We start from the raw sequence: 25,721 nt of genomic DNA, 5'->3' as shown, positions 1-25,721 counted from the left end.
AGGATGCAGAAGACAGGGTCAGATGGAGGACACTGATTCGCTGTGGCGACCCCTGAAGGGAAAAGCCCAAAGGAAAAGAAGATCATCTGAAGGGACACTGGGCTCTGATGTAAAGTAGAACTACGAAAAAGTTGCATCAGGGAAATTTGTAGCCTGTTTAAGATTTTTAACTTTGATTGTTTGAGGTTGTTTTTCTATAGGTTACTTTTAATGCAGCATTCAGTCAAGAATGAATAAATATGAATGCAAAAGACTATACATTTGAAAAGTATATCTCTTTATTGACATTTTCCATTCTCAAATAACAAAAAAAGCCATTTAATTTTCATTGCAAGAATGACATAAAAGACATCAAGACTAGTCAACTGAGACTATGGCTGAACAAAAAACTGTACATTTTTTGTACAAAACATTTAATTATTTCCTACTACAAATGCACACAAAAAGTTAAATTTACATGTGATGAGTTGAGATTATGAGGAATTTAGTCACAAAAAAAAAGAAAAATAAACATCCACTTTGAATACAGCAAAATCTAGTCAAATAAAATTAACTCACATTCTTCCAGATCTCTTGCATGACTGCTGTCACACTGACCTTTGACAGGGATACACACTTTTATCAATAAAAATATGTTCACTGTGCCTTACGCTTAAGTACCTCATTTCGTTGTCATATTATACACTTGCATTCAATCAGAATTCATGTGCTTACATGTCAAAGAGGCGTCCTAATTTTATTGGACATTAGTTTTATTTCCACTACTGTCCACAGCTTGATTCATCTTAGTTTCAACACTTGTACATTGAATTCCCTGTTTATCTGTTTCCTTGTTTTCCTCTACATGACTTTTCTCCTTCTGTTGTTGCGCTAAGTCTCTCTCCCTACGCACTAGTCTACCTCGAGCCCATGTCCTGCCTGCTGGGTGGCTTATTCTTCTTTTCTGACTGGCAGCGCCAGAATTGTTCATTGATTGATTTGAAAAGCGTTTGAGACCTTGTGTTGGAGTAGGAAGCAAAGCACCCCTGTTTCTATGGGGTTTTATTCCTGGTGGGTTGCACGGTGCAGTTTGTGGATCATTTGGACCTTGGAACCTGGCACTGTGATAAGGGCGATTAAGCAACGCTGGCTCAGATCTCCTTGAGTCTAACCCCGGACCCCCAACATTTGGATCCCACCTGCCGTGTCCATGATGAGAGTCTAAACTTTCAGGTGTCAGTTCCCTATGTGTTTTTTCAGGCCAAGGCCTTCTCAGACCTGGACCTGTCCTTTCCTTTCTAAATTCACAAAGTCCTTGTTCATCTGGTACAGTGCTTTCCATATCAACACTTGGACTTTCAGATACTAGACCCCCACCACCTGAAAACCTCCCATCACATATTGGACCCTGAAATCTTGGGTTTCTGTTTTCAGGACCTCTGGGTCCTCCTCTGTCAAAATCTTCCCTCTCGAATCTTCTCCTGTTGGGGAGTCTATTAATTAACTGTGGACCTCCCCTCCTAAGAACTCCACGTCCCCTGATGTTGGGCCCTCCCAAACCTGGACCTCCATTTATATCTGATCCCGGTCCTGTCATTTCTGTACCTCTTGTGTCATAGTCTTGATCTCTAAAAAACTGACCAGGGCCACACCAGTGTGGTCCAACATCCCCCCTATCATGATCTCTCCACTCTTCTTCCGATTCTTCCCTACTAGGCCTTGGACCTAACACATCTGGGTCATCTCTAACAAGCCTTGGACCCCTGCAATGAGAACTCCAGTCATCCTTCAAAGGCCCTGGAAATGGCGGTTTTGGTCTTTCGTGGAAGTGCTTTGGATCCCTACGGCCTCTCCATTCCATAGGAGGACCTCTTCTACCTTCTTGGACCTGCTCATCTAGACCATCTTCAATGTGTTCTGGACCCCTGAAGCAATCTCTTTCCCAATAACTTTCTGAATCTTCTATTTCATTTCCTACAGCCTCCATATTTGGCCCAGTTTGCTCTGGCCATTCATCCTCAGTTTGAATGTCTCTTCTATCATGTGCGGTGCCCCTAAAGTTGGACCTGTTCCACCTACTTATTGGATTTGGAATGCTCATATCTGGACCTGATCCTCTAATGTTTCTCCTCATAGGCCCTGGACCTCTGAGGTTTTGCACTGTTCTGTTAGGTATATCTAGACTTTCTTGGATAGGTTCAAACTCTGCTGTGTCATCCTCGCCCCAGTCATCTCTCCGAGGTCTTTGATGGTCTAGATTTGAATATTTCTCTCTGATGCCTGGTCCACCCGGTCTCCTGCGGTCATCTCCTGATCTAAAACTCTCTGGAACACTACTTTCATAATTAAGTCCTGTAAAATGTGCATCATGACTATTGACCCTTGTATAGTCAACATTCTCTCCTATGAAGTGTGGATCTCTTCTATCAGACTCTGGGCCCTGTAAAAGTGGAGGTCGTCTTTCAGGCACATGACCCCTGAACTGCGTACCTCCTGGAAAATTCCTACTGTAGTTCATTCCCTCCATCTCTGGAGGTCTTCTTTGTGGTGCAGGACCTCTGAAATTTGGACCTAATGGACCTCTTATCTCATGCATGGGGCTCTCTGGACTTGAAAGTTGAGGTATTGGTCTCCTCATATGTGGACCTCTTGGCCCTCTCCTGATGAGTACCGGACCTGCGTTACCAAACTCTGGCCTCTCTGAATCTGGTCCCCTGTTTTCCTCCGTATCTGGACATCCACTTTCTCTTTCAGGACCTCTCAAGAGTTGCCCTCCCTGTCCTCTAATTGGAGGTCCTGGACCTTCCACACCTGGACCAGTTTGTTCAGGTCCCAGTTCAATGAAGTCAGGCCCAGGACCTCTTATATATGGTCCACGTTCTCTCCTGTCAGGCCCCTTACCTTGTAGAGTGGAAACTGCCAAATCACAAGCAGTCCCTCTGAAGTCTTGATTGCCCAGTCCAATGTTATGAGGACCCCTTTCAGGCCTATTTCCGTGAAACCGGGGACCTCCTGGTCCTTCACTATCAGGCTCTTGACTGTCAATAGTGCAAACATCCCTTTCATGTTCTGGCCCATTGAAATTCTGAAATTTGGATTCCCTTCTTTCAGGCCCTAGACCCTCCATGGCATGACCTCTAATTGGCTCAGGTGCACCGAAGTCTGTACTCCCTGGTTCCATTCTATCGGTTCTATTGGTAACTGGACCTCTTCTCTCGAGCCTTTGTCCTCTGAAATCTGAACCTCCAGTTCTCATCCTGTCCAGCCCTGGACCACTCACAACAGGACCTCTTCCATCAGGCCATGGTCCCCTGGAAGCCGGGCTTCCATGTACCCTTTTATCGGGCCCTGGACCTACCATTGGAGGACCTCTCCTGTCAGGACCACTGAAGTCTGGACCTCCATGCACCCTTCTGTCAGGCCCTGGACCAGCGAATGAAGGACCTGCCCTATCACCACCAGTTACATTGAAATCTAGATCTCTTGGCCCAGGGCCATCATTCAATACACTTCTTCTACCAGATCCCGGTCCCCTAATTTCTGGACCTCCAGGTCCCCTGTTGTCAGACCCCAGACTCTCCATACATAAATTGCTGTTTTCAAACCCGGATTCTCTTACATCTGGACCACCAGGTCCTCCCCAGATAGGGACAGGATCCTCCATAGATAATGCTCTGTTTTCAGGACCTGGTCCCCTAAAATCTGAACCTCTTGGTCCCTTCCTGAAAGGCTGAGGACCATCCATAGCTAAACATCTTCTATCAGGGTGTGATCCCCTGAAATCCGGACCTCCAGATCCTCTCTTTTCAGGTACTGGTCCACTGAAATCTGGACCTCCAGGTCTTTTCCTGACATTACTATAACCTTCCATATCAGGAGCTCTTCTTTCCGCCCATGATCCCCTGAAGTGTGGACCTCCGGACCTGCTCTGATTAGGGCCCTCAACAGGTATATCTTTCTTTTCAAAGTCTAGTTCTATTAAATCTCGGCTTCCAGGTCCTTTTCTACTAGGTCTCTGACTCTCCGGACCTACACCTCTCCTTTCAGACTCTGGTTCCCTGAAATGTGGATCTCCTAGTCCCTTCCTATCATGCAGCAGAGCCTCCATATCAGAATCTTCCCTTTCAAGCCCTGATACCATGAAATCTCGACCCCCTAATTGTCTCCTGTCATCCCTTTGGTTTTCTACTTTTGGATCTCTCCTATCATGTTGATGGACTCTCCAATCCTCTTGATTAAATGGCCTTCCCTTGACTGGACCTGATCTTCTCTTATCTGGTTGTCCCCAGTCATCTCCTGCGTCTAATACTGGCCTACTGGAATTTGGATCAATTGTGTGCAGACCCTGGTCATGAGTCTGATTCCTCTGTTCCCTCATGTCACGATTAACAAGACCTGTTCCAGGAACTCTACAGTTAGGACTGGTTATATTTCCCTCGCTTCTTTCAGCAGTAACTACTCGTTGTACATTAAGGTGCCCTCTGGGCCCACCACTCTCCTGACCAATAAAGGACATGTGAGACACACCAGTTTCTTTATTCATGTTTGGCCCTGGCACTCCCATTGGTACAGCTGTCCCTCTTTGTGGTTCTGACACAGCAGGGTATAGTCTTGGACTTGGATTTCTTAAACCACCATCCCTCTTTATACCCCCAATGTGTGAACTTTCACTTCCATCGATTTGACCTTGAACTTCATGTTCTATCTGTTGACCCTTGGTAGATTGATCCCTCCCTGATTCCAACACACCTGTCTTGCCATTTGGGTTTTCAGCCTCTGGCTTAGGACACAATAAACCTTTACGTAGACTACTAATATCCTGGCTCCTCATCCCCTCAACTACCACTGGCAACACTCTATCCGCATTTGGATGATCCATAGTTTGTTCTCTCATGTCTTTATGACTGCTTTTCACATCAGGGCCTTGACATTTCATTTCTGATTTTATGTCTTGCATGCAAGAACTTTCTATATACTGTGATGGACTCCTCATCCCAGAACCTTTCATGACAGGCTCCGAACCAATTCTGTCAGTATCGTGAGTACTTGGATTTCTAATGTTTATCTCTGTACTTGGCATGTCTGTTCCCATGCCTCTGGCAGATGTCTGTTGACCACTTATAGCTTGGTCTTTTTTGTGTGGTCCAGGAACCAAAACGCTGGGACTGTTACCTGTAACTCTCATATCAGGACATGGGAATCCACCTTTACTTTCTTTAAGACGTGTCTGTGGGCCCCAAGGACCAGGTGCTACCACATCTGGATTACTAATTCCTACACTATTCCTACCAAGTTCTGGAGTCTTTGTCACACGGTCTTTTTCAAGTCCTGAACCTTGAAAATGTCGGCCTGTCAGTAGATTTGAATGTCCTTCACAATTACTCTTTAAGCCTGGATTTTCCCTTTCAAACTGTTTGTGTGAATCGGTCATACCTTGATTGCTGACACCTACTTCTAGGGATATAAAATCCATATTTCCAATATTTGTTATTGTGTCTACAGTGGTAGACTGCTTTACACTGCATTTAATTTTTTGACTGCCAATTGGAAGGCAATTATTTTCAACTTTATCAAGTGACATTGATAAAGTGGTAGATATCGCAGGTTCTCTAATTAAATCAGTCTTTTCTAGGTCACTCTTTTCTATGCTACAAGGTTTCACAAATCGTGGATCTGGATCCGGGCTCTGAGGAGAATCCCGAATTGGAGGCTCGGTTTCTCTGAGAGGAACTGTACTTACAAGTTTGTCGTGTTGCGTTTCCAGTTGAGAGGGGTTATGCACCTGTGCAGAAAAACCTCTACCCGTGTCTTCACAGTTACTGACCATATTATTCTGAAGCTCCTGGGACACTGATGCCACTGAGTTCTCAAGTTTCACGTTGGGGAAAAGTTCATGTGAGGAAGAAAAGTCTTTATCCAGACTTTCAGCTTGATCATATTGTAACTGATCTTCATCGGGGTCGTTTTTAAAAGTAACAGTGATGGATGAGTCATCAAAGAGTGTGGGGGAATGTCGTCTGTGTTGGTTTGGTGAAAGTGACGCAGAATCCCTTTTATAAGGAGATGATGGGGACCTTCTGCGCCCATGAGAATGTCGGCGTCCAGCGTGATCTCTCCGATGACGACTTTGTCGCTCGGACTGATCTTTAGCTCGATGCCTGGACCTTTCTCCCTCACCTCTTCTGTGTCTCTCTCTCTCTCTACGTCTGCGGGAGTGTGAAGGAGAACGTCGCTGGGATTTTCTTGAAGGGCTTCTGTTCCGGTCCCTTTCACGATGACTCCGCCTCTTCGGTGAGAGCCTTCGCTTTCTGCTGCGGTGTGAATTCTGAGCATCCTTGCCACGCCCCGTTCTAGACAAAGATGAATCACGAGTCTTTACTGTTGCTCCTTGAAATACGTCCTCCTGAATTTCATCAAAAAGTGATTCATCCTCAGGGTCATATGCTACATCAGAATCTTCAATCTCTCCAGCTGAAGAGTACTTCTCATTCTCCTTCATGTCTTGTGTTTCCTCTTGCTCAGCAACAGGAGCTTCATCGTGTTTTAAATGTGTTTCATCTTCTAGTTTAACAGTTTGTGAATCCACGTTTGAACCGTCCACAGTATCATTAAGTTTACTGGTCTTGTCTGCTGCTTCTGAAACCCCTGGATCCGTCTGTAAAATGCCACTCTGCAGAGATGACAACTGACTGAGAGGCAGACACTTTTGAGTTGGAGCCTTTAGGGAATCAGAACCAGTGAACTGGGCCATGAACATACCCACAGCTTCTCTCTGTTGACGTAGTGCTTCTTCCTGCACTTTCAACTGACGTTTTTGTTCTTCAATCTGCTTATTGAGCTCCTCAAGCATTCTTTGCTGTTCAGTTAAGGTGGCAGCTGAGACAACTACAGTGCCTATAGGAAGGTCCTGGATTACTCCAGCTGGGGCAGATGTTTGTACTGGATTGGAATTGGGGGTTGGACTTGTAGTCTGGATTGAAACTGAACTTGGGCATGATGAAGAATCTGACTTTTCAGGTAGAACAGGAGGCTTTTTGACAATATCACTTTGAATAGCTGCAAAGATGGTTTCATCCTCTGGATCATAGGCTATATCATCCTCCCAGCCGGATACAGCGGAGCCATCTGCCTTTCTTTTCTCTGTACTCTGTGGAGTTACTGTTCCATATCCCACTGCTGGATCGTATTCCTCTTCAGGATCATACGGCCGGTCGAGATCATTTTCTTCTTCTATTTCTTTGACTTTGGATTTTTGTCCATACTGTTGGACAATTGGGTCCGCCATTGGTCCAGACACCTGAGGAAACACTGGAAGCTTCTTAACAGTAGCTGTTGATGTTGTAGAGCTTCTGTCAGAGGACGCCATGGGGTCACTTTGCTTATTGCCAAACAAGCTCTTGAAGATTGTCCGAAGTGGTATATCGTCACTTGTTGCAGTGGAACTCTTATCAGATAGGCTTTGAGATGTGGACTGAGTTGCAGCAACAGTGGCTGAGGTAGAAACAGGGGGTTTTGCTCTGATGGAGTTCAAAATGGAAGGTATGGTTACTGAGTCAGAAGAGGAAGACTCCGATGGGGAGCCAGGGTAAGATGGTGAAGATGGTGGGGTAGTGTTAGCAGGAGTCATTGGATCATAGGGTTGGAAGATCTCCAGTTTGTCAGACCCGTATAGGACTGGAGGCTTTGGGATCCACATCGGGTCTTTGGATATTTGAGCTTTGGGTTTGTTTTCATCAATTTCCTGGGGTAAAATTCCTGGACGTTTTACTTTCTGAACTATTGCCAAGCCCAAAAGAATATTGGGTCGTTTCTGTTCAAGCCCTGTGAAATTAAGAAAGGTAACACAAATATATATTTAAATCATCTGTAATTTATAGTGCATCAATCAATCTTATCATTGTGCATGCGTTTCATGAGGATATGATCAGACTTTAGTCCTGGTATTTGCTCAAGTCCAATAACACAAACATTCACTACATGGGGTTAAAGGTGGAGCTGAATGTTCACCTGGTGTTCCTAGAGGCTGGAGTATGGATGGGACTGATTCTTTTGCTCCGAGCGGGACGAGATATAAATCCTTGATGGAACGACTGCTATTTGCCACGACGCCGAAACGACCTCTGCTGCTGAAATAGGAAAACAGAGACACGTAGGCCACCTCCTCCTCCTCTGTCGCAGGGTGAAACCGGATCACGCATAACTCCTGAGATGCAAAAACGACACACATAAAAGCGTGTAAAAGACTTCGTTAAAGCTTATAAACGTTGAACTAAAGAACGTCTGCATGCTGTATCTACTGCTTGCCTTTGTAACAGTCGTCTTCAGCTTAGAAACGTAGTCCCAAACCGTCTCAGGTAAGATTCGTCCTCCGATTTGTATGGTATCAGGCAGCTCCTACGCCAAACAAGAAGAAAACATCTTCATCAATTCAACGCTGATAATTACAATTTTTAAATATTAAAATATAATACTGTGCAGCTTACCATTTTGATATTTTCGGCAGATCCTGACACTAGATAAGCTTTGGTGACCAGCTTTGCAACGGTGGGCATGCTAAGGAAGCCTTTCCACATAACGTCCTGCTTGGCTAAGAACTTTGACGTCTCGTCATCAGCGAGGGATTCAGAGGTCAGCATCCTGATACAAAAGCACAAACTTGTGAGTCAGTAGTGATCACAAGCAGGTATTACACTGAGTTTTCTAAAGTGTGTGTTACCTAAAACAAGATATAAAGAAAAACACTGCTTTTCGCTTGCACAGTTCTGGATGTACCTTGACGATGTGCCGTAGAATCTGGGATCTGCTGTGGGAGACGGCTTCAGTAGGATAGACTTAGGTAGCGGTTTGGGGGGTGGCAGCGGGCAGACAGGGGGCAGAGGCCTGCGGTTCTCCTTCAGAGGAGCATAAGGGACTGGGGGGTTATGGGTTGTGTTGCTATGACCGGAGCTGCCACTCGGTGGAGCCGAGAACCGGCTTGCCGCAGTGCGTGGGTCGCGTCTGGTGATGGTTACCGTGGAGACCACTGGAATCACAACCGGTCGGTACGCTCGCTTTCCTGCGGGCGCTGTTGTTGTGGCTTGAGGCGGGGATGCGGGGGACTCCATGACGGGGGAGGCAGGAGACTCTAAAGTCGGGGAGGCAGGGGAATCCGTGACAGGAGAAGCAGGAGATTCAACGATAGTCAAGACTGGAGAGTCGGGCGTCAGGTGCGCCTGGGAGTCCATCAGTGATGATGTTGGAGAATCCATGTCAGGAGAGTCGGGAGGGGCTCTCAAGGGGGAGTCTTCTCTCGTAGATTTTCTCCAAGAGGATTCATATCGGTCTCTGGTTTCAGAAACCCTCGGCCTTTTCTTGGACGGTTCCTCTTCATTCCCAGGAACAATTTGACCTTTAGGAAGAAACAAGAACCAACTTGAACAAGAGTCATCTGGAGATGACATATCCTTAATGATCGGATATGAATATGATCAAACTTCCGAAAAATATCAAAAATAGTTTCCACGGAAACCTAAGAACACACAATACATACAAAGGGATGAACGACTCAACAGTGCCGTAATTTCAGGACTTTTGAGCGCACCTGAATTTAAGATGAACCAACTAAACTTTAAAAGAATTAAAACTTTGTTCATATATACAGTACGCTACACCTGACTATTAGCGGCAGGTGTCCAGGTGTTGGATCATGAGATATTTACACAAAGGTTTCTAATAGTGTCTGTAACACGGCAGTAAAACAACGCTGCCGTCTCCAACGTCTCGCAACCAATTCATTGATGCTAAGCTAACGTGCAGAAGCTTTGTTTCCTACTTCAACAGCAAGATTGACTGTCTTTAACTTAAAGCTGCATCATGTGACTTCATGTTTTTACATCCTAACGATTGTGAATGATGTGCAAACTGTCTGTTCAAAACACAATAAAACTACGGTAGCATCTTCCTCGCTGCATTATCTCTTCTACCTGCCTGACTGACTCTTGTGCGTCCTGCTAGAGCGCCCCCTGGAGGCCATTATCCAGTAAACATCTATAAATTATCCACTTACGTATTTTCCGCACTATAAGGCGCACCTAAAAGCCTAAAATGTTCTCATAATCCCGTAGTGCGCCTTATAATCCGGTGCGTCTTATATATGGATTAATATTCATATTAATATTGGTTAAAAACATGATCGCTGAAAAAAAGCCGGCAGTCTGACCGCCAGTCATGCCGCACTCCGCCACCAGAGGAGCCCCCCTCACAAGGCACTCGGGCCCACGCCCCCTAACAACGGTAGTCAAGGGGCATCACCGAAGTCCCGGCTCTGACTGAGCTGTTCTCAGACGGTAGAGCAGACTGTAGGAGCACCGGTGGTTACGTAGCAAAACATAAGGAACTTTCAACAATTCTATTAGATTCACGGTGGTGAGACACCGACGTTAAAGTCAGTTCTAGGAGTAAAACAGCGTCACGTTTGACAGTAAATTATCAGCCTGACATTAAAAACTAGTTAAAAATTGTTGAGGACACACAGCAGCAAATAGCTGTACCTCACCTCCGACTGGACTACCGGTCGATCGAAACAATATTTAATTAATAAACGAAGACGAACGTCGGAGCTTAAATATCTGCTTCAAACTTCAGATCAGGAAATAATCCGCTCTGTTGGCACTGACTGCACTCGTAATGAATTTAACCAGTTTTTAATGTCAGGTTTTTTAATATGCGTGTTGACTTCTTTCTAAGATGGCAAAGTGATCAAGTGATCAGGTTTCCTTGATGAGGCTCAGAATGGATTATTGACATAACAACAGGGGCCATTCACAGGTAGTCAGGAAGTCATGAATACAATCATGACTGCCTGAGCAGTGCGGCTCTATCTAGTGGACGGATTGCGCAACTGCAGCCGCTGGGTGCGCCTTATAGTCCAGTGCGCCTTATAGTGCAGAAAATACTGTAGTCGTTTCTGCTGCAGGACTCAACGCGTGTGAAAACAGTAGCAGCACATAATCCAGAAATGAATGTAATTTGTGTTTCAAGATTTATTATCAAGAATGTATAAATTGCCAGATGTATTCTGGATAAAAAAAGATTTTAATTTGCTGAACCATCAAAATGTCAAATAGCACAGCTACTTATCCTCTTTTCATATTCAATATTATGTATAAAGAATTACCAACAAACACAAAAATACGTACAACCCCCCACCCAACATTTTATAGTTGCTGGTACACTTTTTTTTACCTGTGCATATCTTGCATTTCACATCAAACAGGTGAGTTTTGTGCTCTGACGTCGTATCTTTCAGCATACAGACCAGAGCATCTGGTGGAGCAACAACGAGGCCAGTCGGCCTCATTCTGCTCCTGGGAGCAGGAGCCGGAAGACTTTTCTTCTGTTCCTGTGTAGGAGCCTAAGCCAACACAAAAATAATTATCCCACAAATACGCTGTAATGATCACGATCCTTTTAAAATTAGCAGAAGACTCTATATAGTAGCTGTAGATGATATAAACTTCGACAACACCACATCGACAACAAAGAGGCGAGTACACACCGTGTTTTTATCGTGTTTGGGAGGGTTCGAGCTGGGAACATCAACCTTCACTGCTTCAGGCTTCTGAGGCAGACTGGTGACTTTAGCAGCTGTATCCTTACCCTAAACATACATCAAGAACAGAATAATAAGCATTTATGTTCATGTTTCAGCGTGAATATGGTTGTTTAATTTCTAGTAGATTTCACCTCTGGTGTTTCTCGTGTGCTGGGCTCCGACACCTTGGTAGCCTGCATGTCTTTCTGGCTCATCCTGGCAAGCCTGAAGGGACTGATCTCTCCATGCAGGACCCGACGCAACAAACCCTACAAAGAACCCGTAAAGCAACCATGACATCATCATTAAACAAATATGGAGACTAGTATCAAGTGTTCATCAAAACACAAAGTGTAAATGAGTCCCTCAGCTTTGGACAAACCTTATTTTTGGTGTCCTTCAGGTTGAACATTATGGTTCTATACTTGTTCATGTATTTACTGTCTGTGTTGCGAAATATGTCAAACATCTCCATCTCGATGTTGGCAACAAGCTTTGCAACATCACTCTCAGTGAAGTCCAAGTCCTCACAGTCACACACCCTGGACAAATGAAAAGGAACGTTGTCAACGAATCTGTTCTTCATTGCTGGACTACACTTGGACTAATAAAAAATGGAAATGAAGAGTGCATGCATCATGAAAACAGTGTTACAAGGCTGACAAGTATGTCGTCTGAGTTGTAAATGCATGCTGCAGTGTGTGTATTGTGTGTACTACAGGTACTGTATGTATTCATGTCGTGTCAATGTTGACTTTGTATATTCAAGTAAATCTCAGTTTACGTCGTTTATTGTTCCAGGAGACGCGACATAGTTCAAAAACCGTCAGTTGAATTAACTGGTCTCCAGACTAAACTATAGCTAACCTTATCCAGTCAGTTCTGTACTGAACTTTATTAATGAATGCATTTTAATACTTGGTTAATAGAAATCAATTTTAAACTGCCAGTTAAATTGCTTCTTCCTCATTGTGGGTCACGGGGCTACGGGCTAATATTATTATATGTTTTATTCTGATTTATTGTACAGTAACATGATATTATGTGTTTTTAACGGTTTACTAGTGATTTAATGATTCCAGTTCAGTCTGTCCACCACGCTCACCTTTTGAACAGGATGCTGGTGAGGGAGCGCTGGATGCTCTGGCGGACCTGCTTGTTGGGCTGAGACGGTCTGGAGGAGGGGGCGCTGGGGGCTGGGGGTACCGGCAGGTTTCTGGTTTCATTCAGCAGCGTCACAGCCGGGGGCTTCTGGCCTGACGCGGAGGCGGACGCCTGGCTGGATGGGGGCTGTGGGCCAGCCTGCTTCTTTGGTATGACGTATGGGGTCTTAGTGACCACAATGGCTCCTGTTTGGTGATGTCTGGGGGCTGAGGTGGACGTGGATGGGGTGGCCAGGTCCTGACTGGGTGTTTCTGGCTGAGGGGGGGTGGTTTCTGCAGGCTGCTGCCCTGCGGGTTCCTTCAGGTCTTCAGGAGGCTGGTTCTGTGGCAGGTCTGGCTCAGCAGCAGGCGGGGAAGAGGAAGAACCGTCTGCAGGAGGGTCTGCAGGAGCATCTGCTGGAACGTTTGCAGGCGCATCTGCAGGAGCGTCTGCAGGAACGTTTGCAGGAGCATCTGCAGGAGCATCTGCAGGAGCGTCGTCTGGAGGCAGAGCCTCAGCTCCACATCCATGTTTACCATCCAGGTCAGCTGTCAGAGAAAAGGAACAGCAATAAAAGACTAAAGATCCCTTCATTAGGCGCCTGTAGAGATTATTTTTACACTCTTGTCAGCACTAATTACACACGTGTGCATATATATGATACAGGCTTGAAACACACACACACACACACACACACACACACACACACACATGCGGCATGTAGGGCATGCAAATGATGGTGAGAGGTAGAGCGGTGGGCAGACCCTCATGGGGCCCCCCAATGAGCAGCTTATAAAGAGGAAGGTGTCTTGCTCAAGGGCACCACGGCAGTGCTCCGGAGGTGAACTGGTACCTTTCCACTGCCAGTTCACGCTCCAAAATGTTTTGCCCGACACGGGTATTGAACCAGCAACCCTCTGGTCCCAAGCCCAAGGTTTAGTGGACTGAACTACTGTCGCCCCGATTGGATGAATATGATGAGATTAAACTATTAATGGTGACGTTCAACAGCATGAGACTCTGTCCAGTAACCTCATGACTCAGATTATAACTGGATTCAACAAGAATAGCCGTAATGCTAATTTTCAATCTGCAAACAAACAAAAGAACAATTGAATGAACTGAGTTCCCGACATAGCTGACATCTAAACCGATTCCTATTCCACCAAACAGACAGCAGAGTAATAGTAGAGTAATAGTAGAGTAATTCTCCACCATTTCCTAAAGAACAAGTTGATTTGATCCACACTGGAGAATAAACTTCTAATAATATGTTATCAGACAATCATTTGTATATAAAAGTCATTAGTGCTGAGATAATGACACAAACATTTTAAAAATATGTCGATGAATTTGATCTAGTCTCTGTTTAACGGAAGAAAAAATACACCAACGTCAAAATAAATCTTCAAAAACTTTAGGTTGATTCTACCAGGCTACTTGTGCTCCTGAGGTCTTATTCTAACACCAATGAGGTCATGTTTAGAATACTGCTAACCTACTGATGACACCAGCCATCTGTTAAAGGGCTGTTTCACTGTATTCACCAGTCAGACCACCAACAGTGTGCTGTTGACCTCTGACCTCACCACACGATTCATAAAAGCCTAGTCAGTAAAAATAAGTAGAGATGAAGACAGTGCCACAATTTAGTGAAAAAATAGTTGACCTGATTTCTTCTACTTGTGTGCATGAAATACTAAACTGTTCTTCATACAAAATGTTGAAAAGAAGTTTTTAATCTTATTTAATAAGGCAAAACACCTAAATAATAAAGTATTCACACTGTGTCTAGAATTTAACTTGGCCACTCTAAAACTGTTTTCATTTATTTCTTTATAATCCATTCACCCATCTACTGGTTATTACACCAACATGACCTCCAGTTTTCCTCCAACATTACACTTCCACATCCTTTATTCCACACATGTGGGTTATATTTCCCCACTGTGGGACGATTTATGGCTCATCTTATCATATAATCTATCTTTATGACTTCAGTTACCTGTGCTTTACGAATCATCGAAGTTATTTTATTCATGTTAAAAAATTTACCACTTTGTTACTAGATCTTCAGTTTTCATGTAAAAACACTATTTCAGGCTTCGCAAACTGGAGGACTTTTGTGTCCTTCAAATTATTTGTCTCATTTCTGACCATGTTGAGGTTCGAACTAAATAACTACTGTGACAGTGTCAGTGTTTGGGTTCTGGGTAAATTCCCTGTCACCAGATCCAGATGACAGTGTGGATCAAAGACTGGTAACCACAGTCTTGTCTGGTAACCACGGCAATGGCCCAGACCCACGTAAACATTTAGACTCTACATGTTGTAGAAGATTGTAGAGATGGGGAGGATTGAAGGTTTGGTCGAGCGCTGAGAACTCTGGGAGCTGACGAAACACCCTCATCGAATGTCGAGCCTCCTTTAAGGGGGTGGATCAGATCCAATTCGAACACAAGAGTCTCTCATCATGTGACCAGAAGAGAACGGCTGAAAGCAGCTACAGGAAGTCAGAGCATCAAACCGGGATTCAGGCATTTATTGGTGCATGTTCATCTCCTCTGGATATGTCTGTATTTTTAAAACTTCCAGATCCACACAGAGGATTCGACTTCTCCCAGTCTTGTAGAAATCAGCAGAATGTGTGTGTGTGTGTGTGTGTGTGTGTGTGTGTGTGTGTGTGTGTGTGTGTGTGTGTGTGTGTGTGTGTGTGAGCGAGCTGTGGTGTCAGTGGATCGGTGAAGAGTCAAGTCAAATGTCAGTAATCTGTTAGTTTCGGTTCCACGTGCGCTGAAGACTCTTGACCAACAGTCCTGACATCCCGTCATCATCAGCAGCAGCAGCAGCAGCAGCAGCATCACTATCATCATCATCATCATCATGATGTTTCTTCATTCAGTCGTTCCTCTCCTGTTCTTCTTTCACTTTGCTCCAGACAGGATTGTGTTTTAACTTCCAGTATTTGGGCCGAACATCAGAACCACCCACTCATTCACACTGAAGATGAACCGAACCACGGTTCAGTCTGACCACGGTTCAGTCCGATCACAGTTCAGTCCGACCACGGTTCAGTCCGACCACGGTTCAGTCCGACCACGTTTCAGTCTTCAGTCCAGGCTTTGGTCCGGGAGTGGTTTCACACCCGTAACTCTAGATTTGCTGGAACCGTAAAGTCTGGATAACTGGATAACAGGTGTGAAGATGTCTTGAGTTTCTACCCATCGGCCTCTATGCTCCACGTCCAAACCCTCATCCAGGCCCATCGCTAATAGAAAGCCTTTATCTATGGAGTGTGACCCCCAAAGTCTGTTCTGTCACCAGCCTCAGTCCACACCAATAGTCGACTCGGTCCACTGAGGTCGGTACTCACTAGGGTTGAGCCGGTTACTCGTTTCAGACGAGTATCCGATACTGATAAAGCATTTTTGACGAGTACGAACACGATATGAGCAACACTCGTCAATACTTGTGCTGGTGCTGAAGGAAAATCCTCATAACCAGCGGTCCCCAACCTTTTTTGCGCTATGGACCGGTTTCATCTAAGACAATATTTTCACGGACCAGTCTTCATTTGCTCGATAACTGTTAATGACGCCAGAACAGCTGTACTCTAATAATAAATCATCAGCAGTGGTTTTATGTAAAATGCAGACATCAACAGACAACAAACTATCTTTTTGTCTTGAATTGATAATCAACATCCTTGTAAATGAAATATTTGTAAGAAATGATTATATTAAAAACTCGATTGAAGTGACGGCACTGATGAGGTTGGTTGGGGACCGTTGATCTAGGGGTAACTGGAGACAATGAGACCTGAAGTGTGTTCTGGACGTCTGGTCTACTCCAGTTTGTTTTTCTTTATGATCACTGCAGAAAATCCCACTTCACAAAGACAGGAGGTTGGAAATGGAAGCAGGGTTTAAGATACTTTTTGGGCGATCTCAGGATAATCTGCCTTGACTTTAATCCAGAACACTGGCGTGGTTGCGGCTGCTTAATTCAGGGGTTATGGTTGGTAACCTGTCCGTGACCTGTCAAGCGGGATAGACGCATGAATTTCTCTGTGCGTCACTCCGTCACTTTTCAAAATAAAACATCTTTAGAAATCTTTTTAACCCTAATGTCCCGTGACCCAGTACCGGGTCGCAACCCGGTGGTTGGGGACCACTGACATAGACGGATGTAACAGAGAATCGCTGCTCTTAGTTTGACTATCCAACTTCAGTTCAAATTAATAATTTGTATACTGTATAGATATTTTAACTGTTACATACCATGCACACACACACACACACACACACACACACACGCTCTGTCTCTCTCTCTCTTGCTCTAATAATTTTTTTTAAAAATTACAAAAATCAGAAAGTTGTGTTGAGTATAAAAATTCTTGTTCATGCATACTTTGTAGTTCATAACTTCCTTTTGCATGCGTTGTATTCATTCATGCACTTCATGTTCTCAGTTCATAAAAAATTGTTTCTTTACTATTGTGATCAAAACCGTTGAATCTCAATTTTGAGGCTGTTCTGTAAATACTCATTCATACACTTAAAAAAAATACTTAAGAATATTCATGTTCTGAGTTCATAAAAAACTTGTTCTGTAAATAGTTCTCCTACTTTTGTGATCAAGAACATTGATTTGAATCTCAATTTTGAGGCTGTTCTGTAAATAGCTTCAAAATAAACAATAAATATAGCAACTTCTGATCAATCCATATCAGTTTCAGACTTAAAATAATGTATATATGTAATCCCCATTTCCAGTCAAGCCACACCTACTTTCGGTTTAACTCCCGCCCATTCCGAGTACAGATACGGACACAGATAATTTCAATGGTTGAACAGATAGATACAGATAGCGGTGTACTCGCTCATCCCTAGTACTCACAACTCAGATTTAATTCAGCTGTGTGAAAAGTGAATAAATGAAACCTGGAAGCAGCTGGTTGTGGATCCACTCAGCATGTACAAACACCTGGTGACGACTGTTTCCTTATTCTGTCCTTAGATGTCAGTGATGTTTAAATTATTCATGTTTTGGTAATACTGCATAAATAATTCAGAGCAGATGTTGAACATGTGGATAGTCTGATGATCAGGTTATCATCCGGCTGCCTGTTCACTTCGTGTTAATGTTCTTTAGTTGTTAAGGTTACAGAAATTCAGACTTTGATTATACTCCAGGTTTCAGGAGGAAATGACAAAACTCCACCACAAACCAACCTGAGATGAATGGACCGAGAGGTCTTCACCAGGTCAACAGTTCGCTGTCAGTCATTTCAAAACATCCAATATCCCTTTAGATGAAGTATCCAACGTTTATGAAAAGCTGCGCAGCTCTTATCCATCGTTTCCAACAATCAAACCCCATAATGTAACGTAAACTTCATGAGTGGGAAAGCTGAGGTCACATCTCAACCACAACGCTTGGATTTTCAAGCAGTTTAGATAAACTACTGTTTTTCCTTAAAACAACAGTGAGGGACTGTAGGAAATACATTTGTTTCATGTGGGGAGCCACACAAATTCATAAAAATGTCACTCAAGTCAGGCTAATTTGAGCCTGGATAATAGAACTCATCTGAGGCTGAGAGCAGCAGCTCCAGAAGCGCTTAGCTAACCAGCTACTGACGACAGGCTTGGTGTTTAACAGACATGACTTATAAGCTTCTCATCTGATGACCAGCAATGAAAGCTTTCCTTAAAGAAATCATTGCAATTCATTCAAAAACACTTTTATAAAGAAAAAAACGTGAGGATACACTTTTTGCTTGATGACATCCTTCGGGGTTTTGCTTTTTATTGAACTCTCCATCATTTCCCTGATGGGAACAGAAACGTCATCAGTAGACCGCTCACTGGAGGCCAGGCATCAAGGGGACCGGCCTCCTTGATGCCTGGGGTGGGTGTGGGGGGTGGCATAGCATTCCCAGTGTTTTACTGAGGATTTTATGGGGAATAGTCGAACATCAGGAGGAATTAAAAAGAACAACTGAACTAAAAGAGCTCCCATCCCATTATCAGGCTTCACACTTGGTGCACGCTGGAGAATCCACTGCAACTGTGACCTCTGGAGTTCCTCATTACCTTCTACAGAGGCACCATGGAGAGCATCCTGACCAGCTGCATCACCGTGTGGTACGGCGCCAGCACCGTTTCCTGCCGCAAGTCCCTGCAGCGCATCGTGAGAGCAGCTGAAAAGATTACTGTTGTCTCTCCCTTCCCTCACAGACATTTATAACACCCGCCTCACCCGCAAAGCCATCAGCATTGCAGGTGATCCCACCCCCCCTCTCACAGCCTTTTCAGCCTGCTGCCATCAGGTAGGAGACTGCAGAGTCTGGGCCAGAACCAGCAGGCTCAAGGACAGTTTCTTTCACCAGGCAGTCAGGAGGTTCAACTCCCTCCCTGCTCTGCCCCCTGCCACAGCCCTGAACTCTACTTTGTCTGCCCTGCCCTCCCCCCAGCACCTGACCACTTATCGCTCTCTCCCCCCGTCAACTCGGGGACTGCGCACACGTCACTTCCCCTATCGGATTAAAGAGTGTATAGAGATGTTTACCATCCCTTGTGTTTCGTCTCGTACTTTGTGCCGTACTGTCTGATGTCCTGCCTGTGTTGTACTGCCTGTTGTACTGCCTGTCTACCGTGGGTCAGAGAGGACTGAAATTTCTTCTGTGCTGTATGTTTTGCATATATGGTACACTTGACAATAAAGCTGACTATGATTACTGGAGGGTAATGCATTTAATATTTTATTTTATACCCAACAAACACCATTAAAACTGATCCACCATGTTGTTGGCGGTGCGTTGAACTCTAACCTGATCTCTGGACCTGAATCCAGAGACGACATAGCTGCTCACAGCCAGGTAAAGTCAAGACTGCAACTGTTTTCTCTTTGGTTGCAACTCATCAATGTAGCCAGTAGATGGCGCTCATGTTTTGCGTTTAAATATCAAGCATGGGAAGGAAAGTTGGAATGGGAAAAAGTAGAAGAAAATAAAGAGTATAATAAACCACCGAGAGAATGTGGATTTTGCCTAAAACATCTTATTTCACACTGAGTTTTAATGTCCTGACTCGGTGCAACAAGAAGTTCCTCAGTGACCGCTCACTGTAGGATTCTGACACATCACTACCATAAAAAAGAGCTTGACCTCTAACTGAAAGAGTAAGATTGTGTTTAGTGAGTCATTATGAGATGTTTGTGGAAATGGAAATGTGTTCCAGGTGGAGTTTGGTTTCACTCACACCAGGAAATAGTTTTAATCACTTCATCAGATCACTCTTGATCACCGTGTGATCACATTCACGTCAATATCCGTTTGTTTAGGTGTGTGAAACAAGACAGTTTGGTTATCATCAGGTCATTTCTTAGTCGGGGCAAAAGAAGGGGCCAGTCCAAAGTGTCAACAATCACAACATGTTGGGTTTTCAGACGAATTATTTAACAGGACTTAGATTTCAGGCCGACAACATTTGAGATTTCAACTCACAAAGCCAAGAGACATCACGACCAACTGATAGTGAAGTATTTCTGAGCCCCTGATTTTAATAAGGTAAATATATGTTGTTGCTTCTCTCCCTGTGGAACGTGCAGACAAAAGGGGAAGGCTCTGGGATGGAAAGGTTCCGAATCATTTTGAAAGGATTCTGTTGATAGGAGTGAAATGAAACGTGTTTCCCGGGACAGCAGCTGCTGCCTCGTGTCCAGACGTTCAGCCAGTTCTGGATCACAAACGTTGGATAACAGCAGCATAAGAACCAAAGATGTGACCTTCAGCACGTCCAGTTTACATCCAGGAAGGAGCCTTTGGTGCTCGTCTCTCTGATTTCCTGTCATCTCTCTATCATTGGTGATAAAGTCACACATTTTTTTGCTTATCGATAACAACAACGGACAGTGTCCAAACTGCGTTTCTCCAACTATTTTGAGTTGAATCAATTTCAGATCCTGACTTTTATATAAATTTAGTGGGACTTTATTTTGTTAAATGCTTGTGTGGCACTGGAACAGTGTTGACCTGAACTGAACATTAATATCTCATAAACATAAAGAGAGAAATGTGTTGCCACTGAATTGTGTGATGCCTTACTGTTACCATGAAAATATAAAATATAAAATAAACTTCATCTGTTAAGATGAAAATGCGTTACTTTAGGAAAATGAAAAAGATGATGTACAGCTACTGCTTAAGTTATTCATTCATCCTCCAACCAGTTATATACACCAAAAAACCTGCGACTTTCACGTTTTTTGAGGTCCTGCAGGAACAACATCCACACGTGTCAACATCAAAAGCGCTCAAATTATGAGAAAGGACTCGCTCTCCTGATTTCATGATGTCACGGTTTTGTGCGTTGCACAGATGAAATTGTGAAGTAAATCATCCCCCGCTGTGAAGACACCATGTTTTCCTGCAGCAGATCATCCCCTGCTGCGACACGTGAGGAAAAACAACTCTGTGCACCGGGGAGACGTTCTGCAGGTGTTGATGCAGCCTGAGACGCATCACGGCCTGACCTCAGCTGCACTGGTCACCCTAGAGACGCCCTAAAACACAGCATCTGGACATGTGACCCCCGACTGCCAGGAGCTAGCAGCTCAGTGGGAGGGCCTTCCTGTGAAATGTGGCGTCACTTCACGGCTGCACATGAATAGGTGTTCTTGACCGATCCCACGATGCTTTGCTCAGAACAGTGTTAGCTTGTGGATGAACTCTAACATTCGCAAGCTTTGTTGTATCACAAGTTGCCACAACTTCTCCATCTTTTTTTCAAACTTACTGTTATAATGTACTAATATTATAAACATTTATAAATGTATTTATTTTTATCTATTATTATAAACATTATTATACTGTTTATATTTTAATTTAATACTGTTATATTTTTAAAATTTTATACTGTTTATATTTTAATTTTATACTGCTTTATATTTTAGTTATAGTTTAGTATATAAGTCCTGTTAGTGCTGTACGTGTCTGTTAGTGTAATGTATGTCTTGTGGTATGTCCTGTGATGTCAGTGTTTCTTTTTCTCCTGGTGTTTATCCAGTATTATTCGTTATGTAATGCCTGAGCAGTGGATATATACAATTTCCTCCGGGATTAATAAAGTATCTATCTATCTACTAATTTTTATATTGTATTTCCTTGTTTCTTGGTGTTTCATGTTTTTGAGTGTTTAGCGTTTTTGAAATTTCATCTAACGTAAAATTGCAAAATGTTTGAATGTGATTAAAGTGTTTTTGCAAAAAAATAAATAAATAAAAATCCTCTGATTCTCCATCCTAGTTCTGTAACTGGATCCGCCGTCATGACAATAGATTCTATGATTAGAAGCTTGAGTTTCACTGATGAGCTCCTCTGGACCCTAACCCCCTTGCCTTCCGTTGAAAAACGTAACTGAAGTCTACACTTAACCAGTGAGTTAAGTGATCATTTAAGAAAGTTGTAGTCTTGTCTGTATTTATTTGATTGGAGAATTAGTTTTCTTTTTTATGTTAACACCAGGGCTTTGAACCTAAATTTTTTGCCAATCAGTTTGTTCCGAACAGAAACAGAATTATAACGTTTCCGGTTTTGCGTTCCACCCATAAAATGACGTTCCTGAACCGGTTAGAACAAAAAAATATAGTTCCTGAACTGGTTAATAACATTCCTTGTAAATATAAATATGTAGATACCGTATTTTGTGCACCATAAGGCGCGCTTAAAAGCCTTAAAATTTCTCAAAAATCAGCGCTGCGCCTCTTAACATGAAGCGTCTAATGTGTACACTGAGTTCTAAAATCTGCAAGAAAGGTTTTGTGCTATTTTAGTCAGCGCTCCGCCAGACCATCCATTTTCCACCGACATAGGACATAATACGTCACTATGTACGCCGACAGCGATAAACCAATTAGAGAACATGACGTCAGGCTACCTCCGGCACACCTCCGGTAGCTACCGGTATACAGTATATGCCGGTACTGTACCACAGGTATGCTGTATAACCACATTTGTTTGGTTAAAGACTCCCGACAATGGCGTCAGCGAAGAGACACGCGTACAACATCCCGGGAGGATTAACGAAAGAACTCCAACCGCTGGACATTGGTGTAATGGGAGCGATAGAGACGTTGAGCACACGTTTACCAGGACCTGGGGGCAGTGCCGAGCGAGTTACACCCCCACATTATGTGTATGGATTGTCGACGCCTGGACTGACGTATCAGCTTCGACTTTTGTTCGATGTTTCGCAAAAGCCAGCATCATTACCGGACAGCCACCCGGAAACCAGACGATCAGCGATAGTGAAATTGCCGAGCTATTCCAATGCAGACCAAAGATAAGGAGTTAGAAGGATTTAGCACAGATTTATCAAAAAAAGAAAGAAATAAAAACATATTTTAAAAAATGATGTCGGTGTATTTTTTTATTTTAAATACGTGGTACAACACAGTTCAACCAGTCACCTTTTTGCTACTGTTAGCAAGCATGCACCGAACAATAAGGTGCGCCGTGTGTCAAATTGAAGTACAGAAATAAACTGCGTAATTTAGACTGCGCCTCTTTACACAATGCACCAAATGGTGCGCAAAATACGGTCACTTAAGGACTTTTAAATTGGCACCTAAAGCAATTAGTTAATATATTATAGACTATAATTATAGATATTTCCCTACCCTACAGTAAACAGTACCACAGCACTACACCTCTGCTTTATGCAAGTTATATCACTGTAGTTAAGGCTTATGCCTCCTACTTGGACACTACATGAAATAAGACAAAAATAATTTCTGCCATGTCATTTATTGCTTAATAATAGATCTTGATTGTGCTTCTACCATAGCTCAATATTGCTACAAAGCGCTGGCAGTAGGGGACACACTGCACTGAAAATGTCTGCAGCCAATGAGTTCATGTCTAAATCATACATTTTAAAGATTGACACACTGCAGTGTTTACCTGTTATGAATAAATGGTGACTGGGAGACCTGCCTTTTCTTAACTGCTGCTGATAGCTGCTACCTCTCTCTGCTCTCATCCCGCGTCAAGTGAATAACAGGAACTGAAACATGAGGTCAAATATTTTTTAAAGAAAACCCGGTATTAACCGGTTTACAATTATTTTCTGTTCCGATTGTGCTCCGGAAAATTAAATATAAAGTTTTTGTTTTCTTTCCTGCCAAAATACCAAATGTTTCCGGTTTTCGTTTTCGTTCCATGAACCGGTTCAAAGCCTTGGTTTACACTACTGGGCATCAAAGACAAAAAAGCACATTAGTGTGTATTTGTGTGTATAAGATGGTCAGTGAATTAAGTGACCAAACGATCCATGCCCTGACCTACGTGACAAAACGTGATCTTTGACTGCATTGTGCCTGTAGAGTGGGGATGTTCTAAAAGGTGAAACATTCAACTCCGTTTCCTCTCTGCTGCTGCGTTTTGGTGTGAGGTGGGTTTTCAGTGTCGGGCGCTGGTATAAGGATGTAGTCATAATTACATCCTGCTTCAAAGCGGTGATGTATTGTAATTGTCAGTGTTCATGTGTTCGTCCATCCATTCGTTTGTTAGTTTGTCCAGCAATTATCTTCACAACCGTTGCAGATAGAAAGATGAAACAAAAGCAGATGACTCAGGCAGCAAATGGGATGAATATGAGATGATGACCTTGACCCTGAGAAAACTAGGTCAAGATCAAATTTCAACTTTTGTACACTCAGGAATGGGATATGATAGAAAGACGAGGGAGAAAGCCAGTGTAAGACCATAGGCCAAAGCTAGTGCTTTGATCAATGACAGTAGTTAAGAGCACTTTGATCTTTGACCTATGACAGTAGGTCAGGGTAAAATTTTGAATTCAGGGGTGTCGCAAGATGTGGCAGTTTGTGACTGCCTTGGTTCTAGTTTGAGTTGCGTTGTCCAGAGATCTTGTCCAGGTGATGTCCAGGTCAAATTGTCAAAAGTTAGTGTCATACGGGATAAAGTGCCAAGAGCAACTGTTTCTTCTTGTCTTTGTTTGTCACATTTCAATGTTTCATATCATCAAAATTATTTTTCAATTAAGGTTAAAAAAAAACCCTATGTCAACTGTGTTAAAGTGATTGCTGCCAAAACTGATTAACTAGTTGTGTCTCCCATGGCAACAACAACTGCATTCAAACATTTGTCATTACTGACAAAGTGTCTCTCACATTGTTCATTCATTGACTGCCTTTTAAAGATCATGCCTCAGGATCTCCATTGGATTTGAGACCAGATTTTGACTAAACCAGTCAAATACATTTATACTATTTTAGCCAGTCAGAAACTTTCTGGCGTGTTTCAGATCATCGTCCTTCTGGAGAACCCGGGTTCGCTTGAGTCAGCAGTGATGGCCAGAGATGATCCCTTAGGATTTTTTGATAGGGAACAGGATTCATGGTCCCATTGATGATTACAGCAACCTCTCCAGGTTCTGAAGCAGCTCCAGATGATCATACCAACATACTAACGTTGCCCAGTCTCTGTTATTGTAGAGTTATTATGGACTCTGTCCCAACGCGAGGCAGGTGAGACCTGCAGTTCTTTAGATGTTCTGAGTCCTGACCTCTTGGATAAGTCACTGACAAAATGTTGAATTAATTTTGGTATGTCAACCACTCCTGAGAAGGTTCCACACTGGTTCTTAGTATGGAGTCCCAACACCTTTAAATGGCTTTGCAACGCTTGGCGGACGGACAGATAACTGACGTTTTGTTCTTGACTTCCTGTAATGCTTGGCATGAAATGTTGTTTTTCGAGATCTTTTGGCCTTTAAGAAATCACTTGATCCTAGAAGTCTGTCAGCACTCACATCTGAGTGGAGTTGGTGAGTTCCAGCACTCCAAAACCGTTGAGTCATAGTTGAATTATGACACAGAGATGAAGGTAGGAATGGAATCACAAACGCTAAACTACTTACTCGGGTTATTAGTTATTAATCTGAAACATTCAAATGTGACGTGCAAAAACCGAAGAAATCAGAAGGAGGCTTCTACTTTTTCA

The 25,721-nt window shown here is 43.4% G+C and overlaps 1 protein-coding gene across 2 annotated transcripts in view; it reads right to left on the bottom strand.

Annotated features, from left to right (window-relative positions):
- Positions 1-260: 260 nt before the first annotated feature.
- si:ch73-181d5.4 (death-inducer obliterator 1) overlaps positions 261-25,721 on the bottom strand; it is a 33,217-nt gene continuing 7,756 nt past the window's right edge. For both annotated transcript variants that reach the window (XM_068326595.1, XM_068326604.1), the window contains exons 7-16: positions 12,657-13,242; positions 11,934-12,093; positions 11,704-11,820; positions 11,516-11,617; positions 11,203-11,371; positions 8,752-9,367; positions 8,463-8,616; positions 8,284-8,373; positions 7,987-8,182; positions 261-7,800 (exon numbers count right to left, since the gene is read on the bottom strand). In XM_068326595.1, coding sequence (XP_068182696.1) covers positions 737-7,800; positions 7,987-8,182; positions 8,284-8,373; positions 8,463-8,616; positions 8,752-9,367; positions 11,203-11,371; positions 11,516-11,617; positions 11,704-11,820; positions 11,934-12,093; positions 12,657-13,242 — 9,254 coding nt within the window. In that variant the 3' untranslated portion in view covers positions 261-736. The remainder of the gene's footprint in view (positions 7,801-7,986; positions 8,183-8,283; positions 8,374-8,462; positions 8,617-8,751; positions 9,368-11,202; positions 11,372-11,515; positions 11,618-11,703; positions 11,821-11,933; positions 12,094-12,656; positions 13,243-25,721) is intronic.

This window comes from Antennarius striatus, chromosome 2 (genome assembly GCF_040054535.1).
Source record: "Antennarius striatus isolate MH-2024 chromosome 2, ASM4005453v1, whole genome shotgun sequence".
NCBI lineage: Eukaryota > Metazoa > Chordata > Actinopteri > Lophiiformes > Antennariidae > Antennarius > Antennarius striatus.
This window is presented reverse-complemented; position numbering and strand designations above follow the sequence as displayed.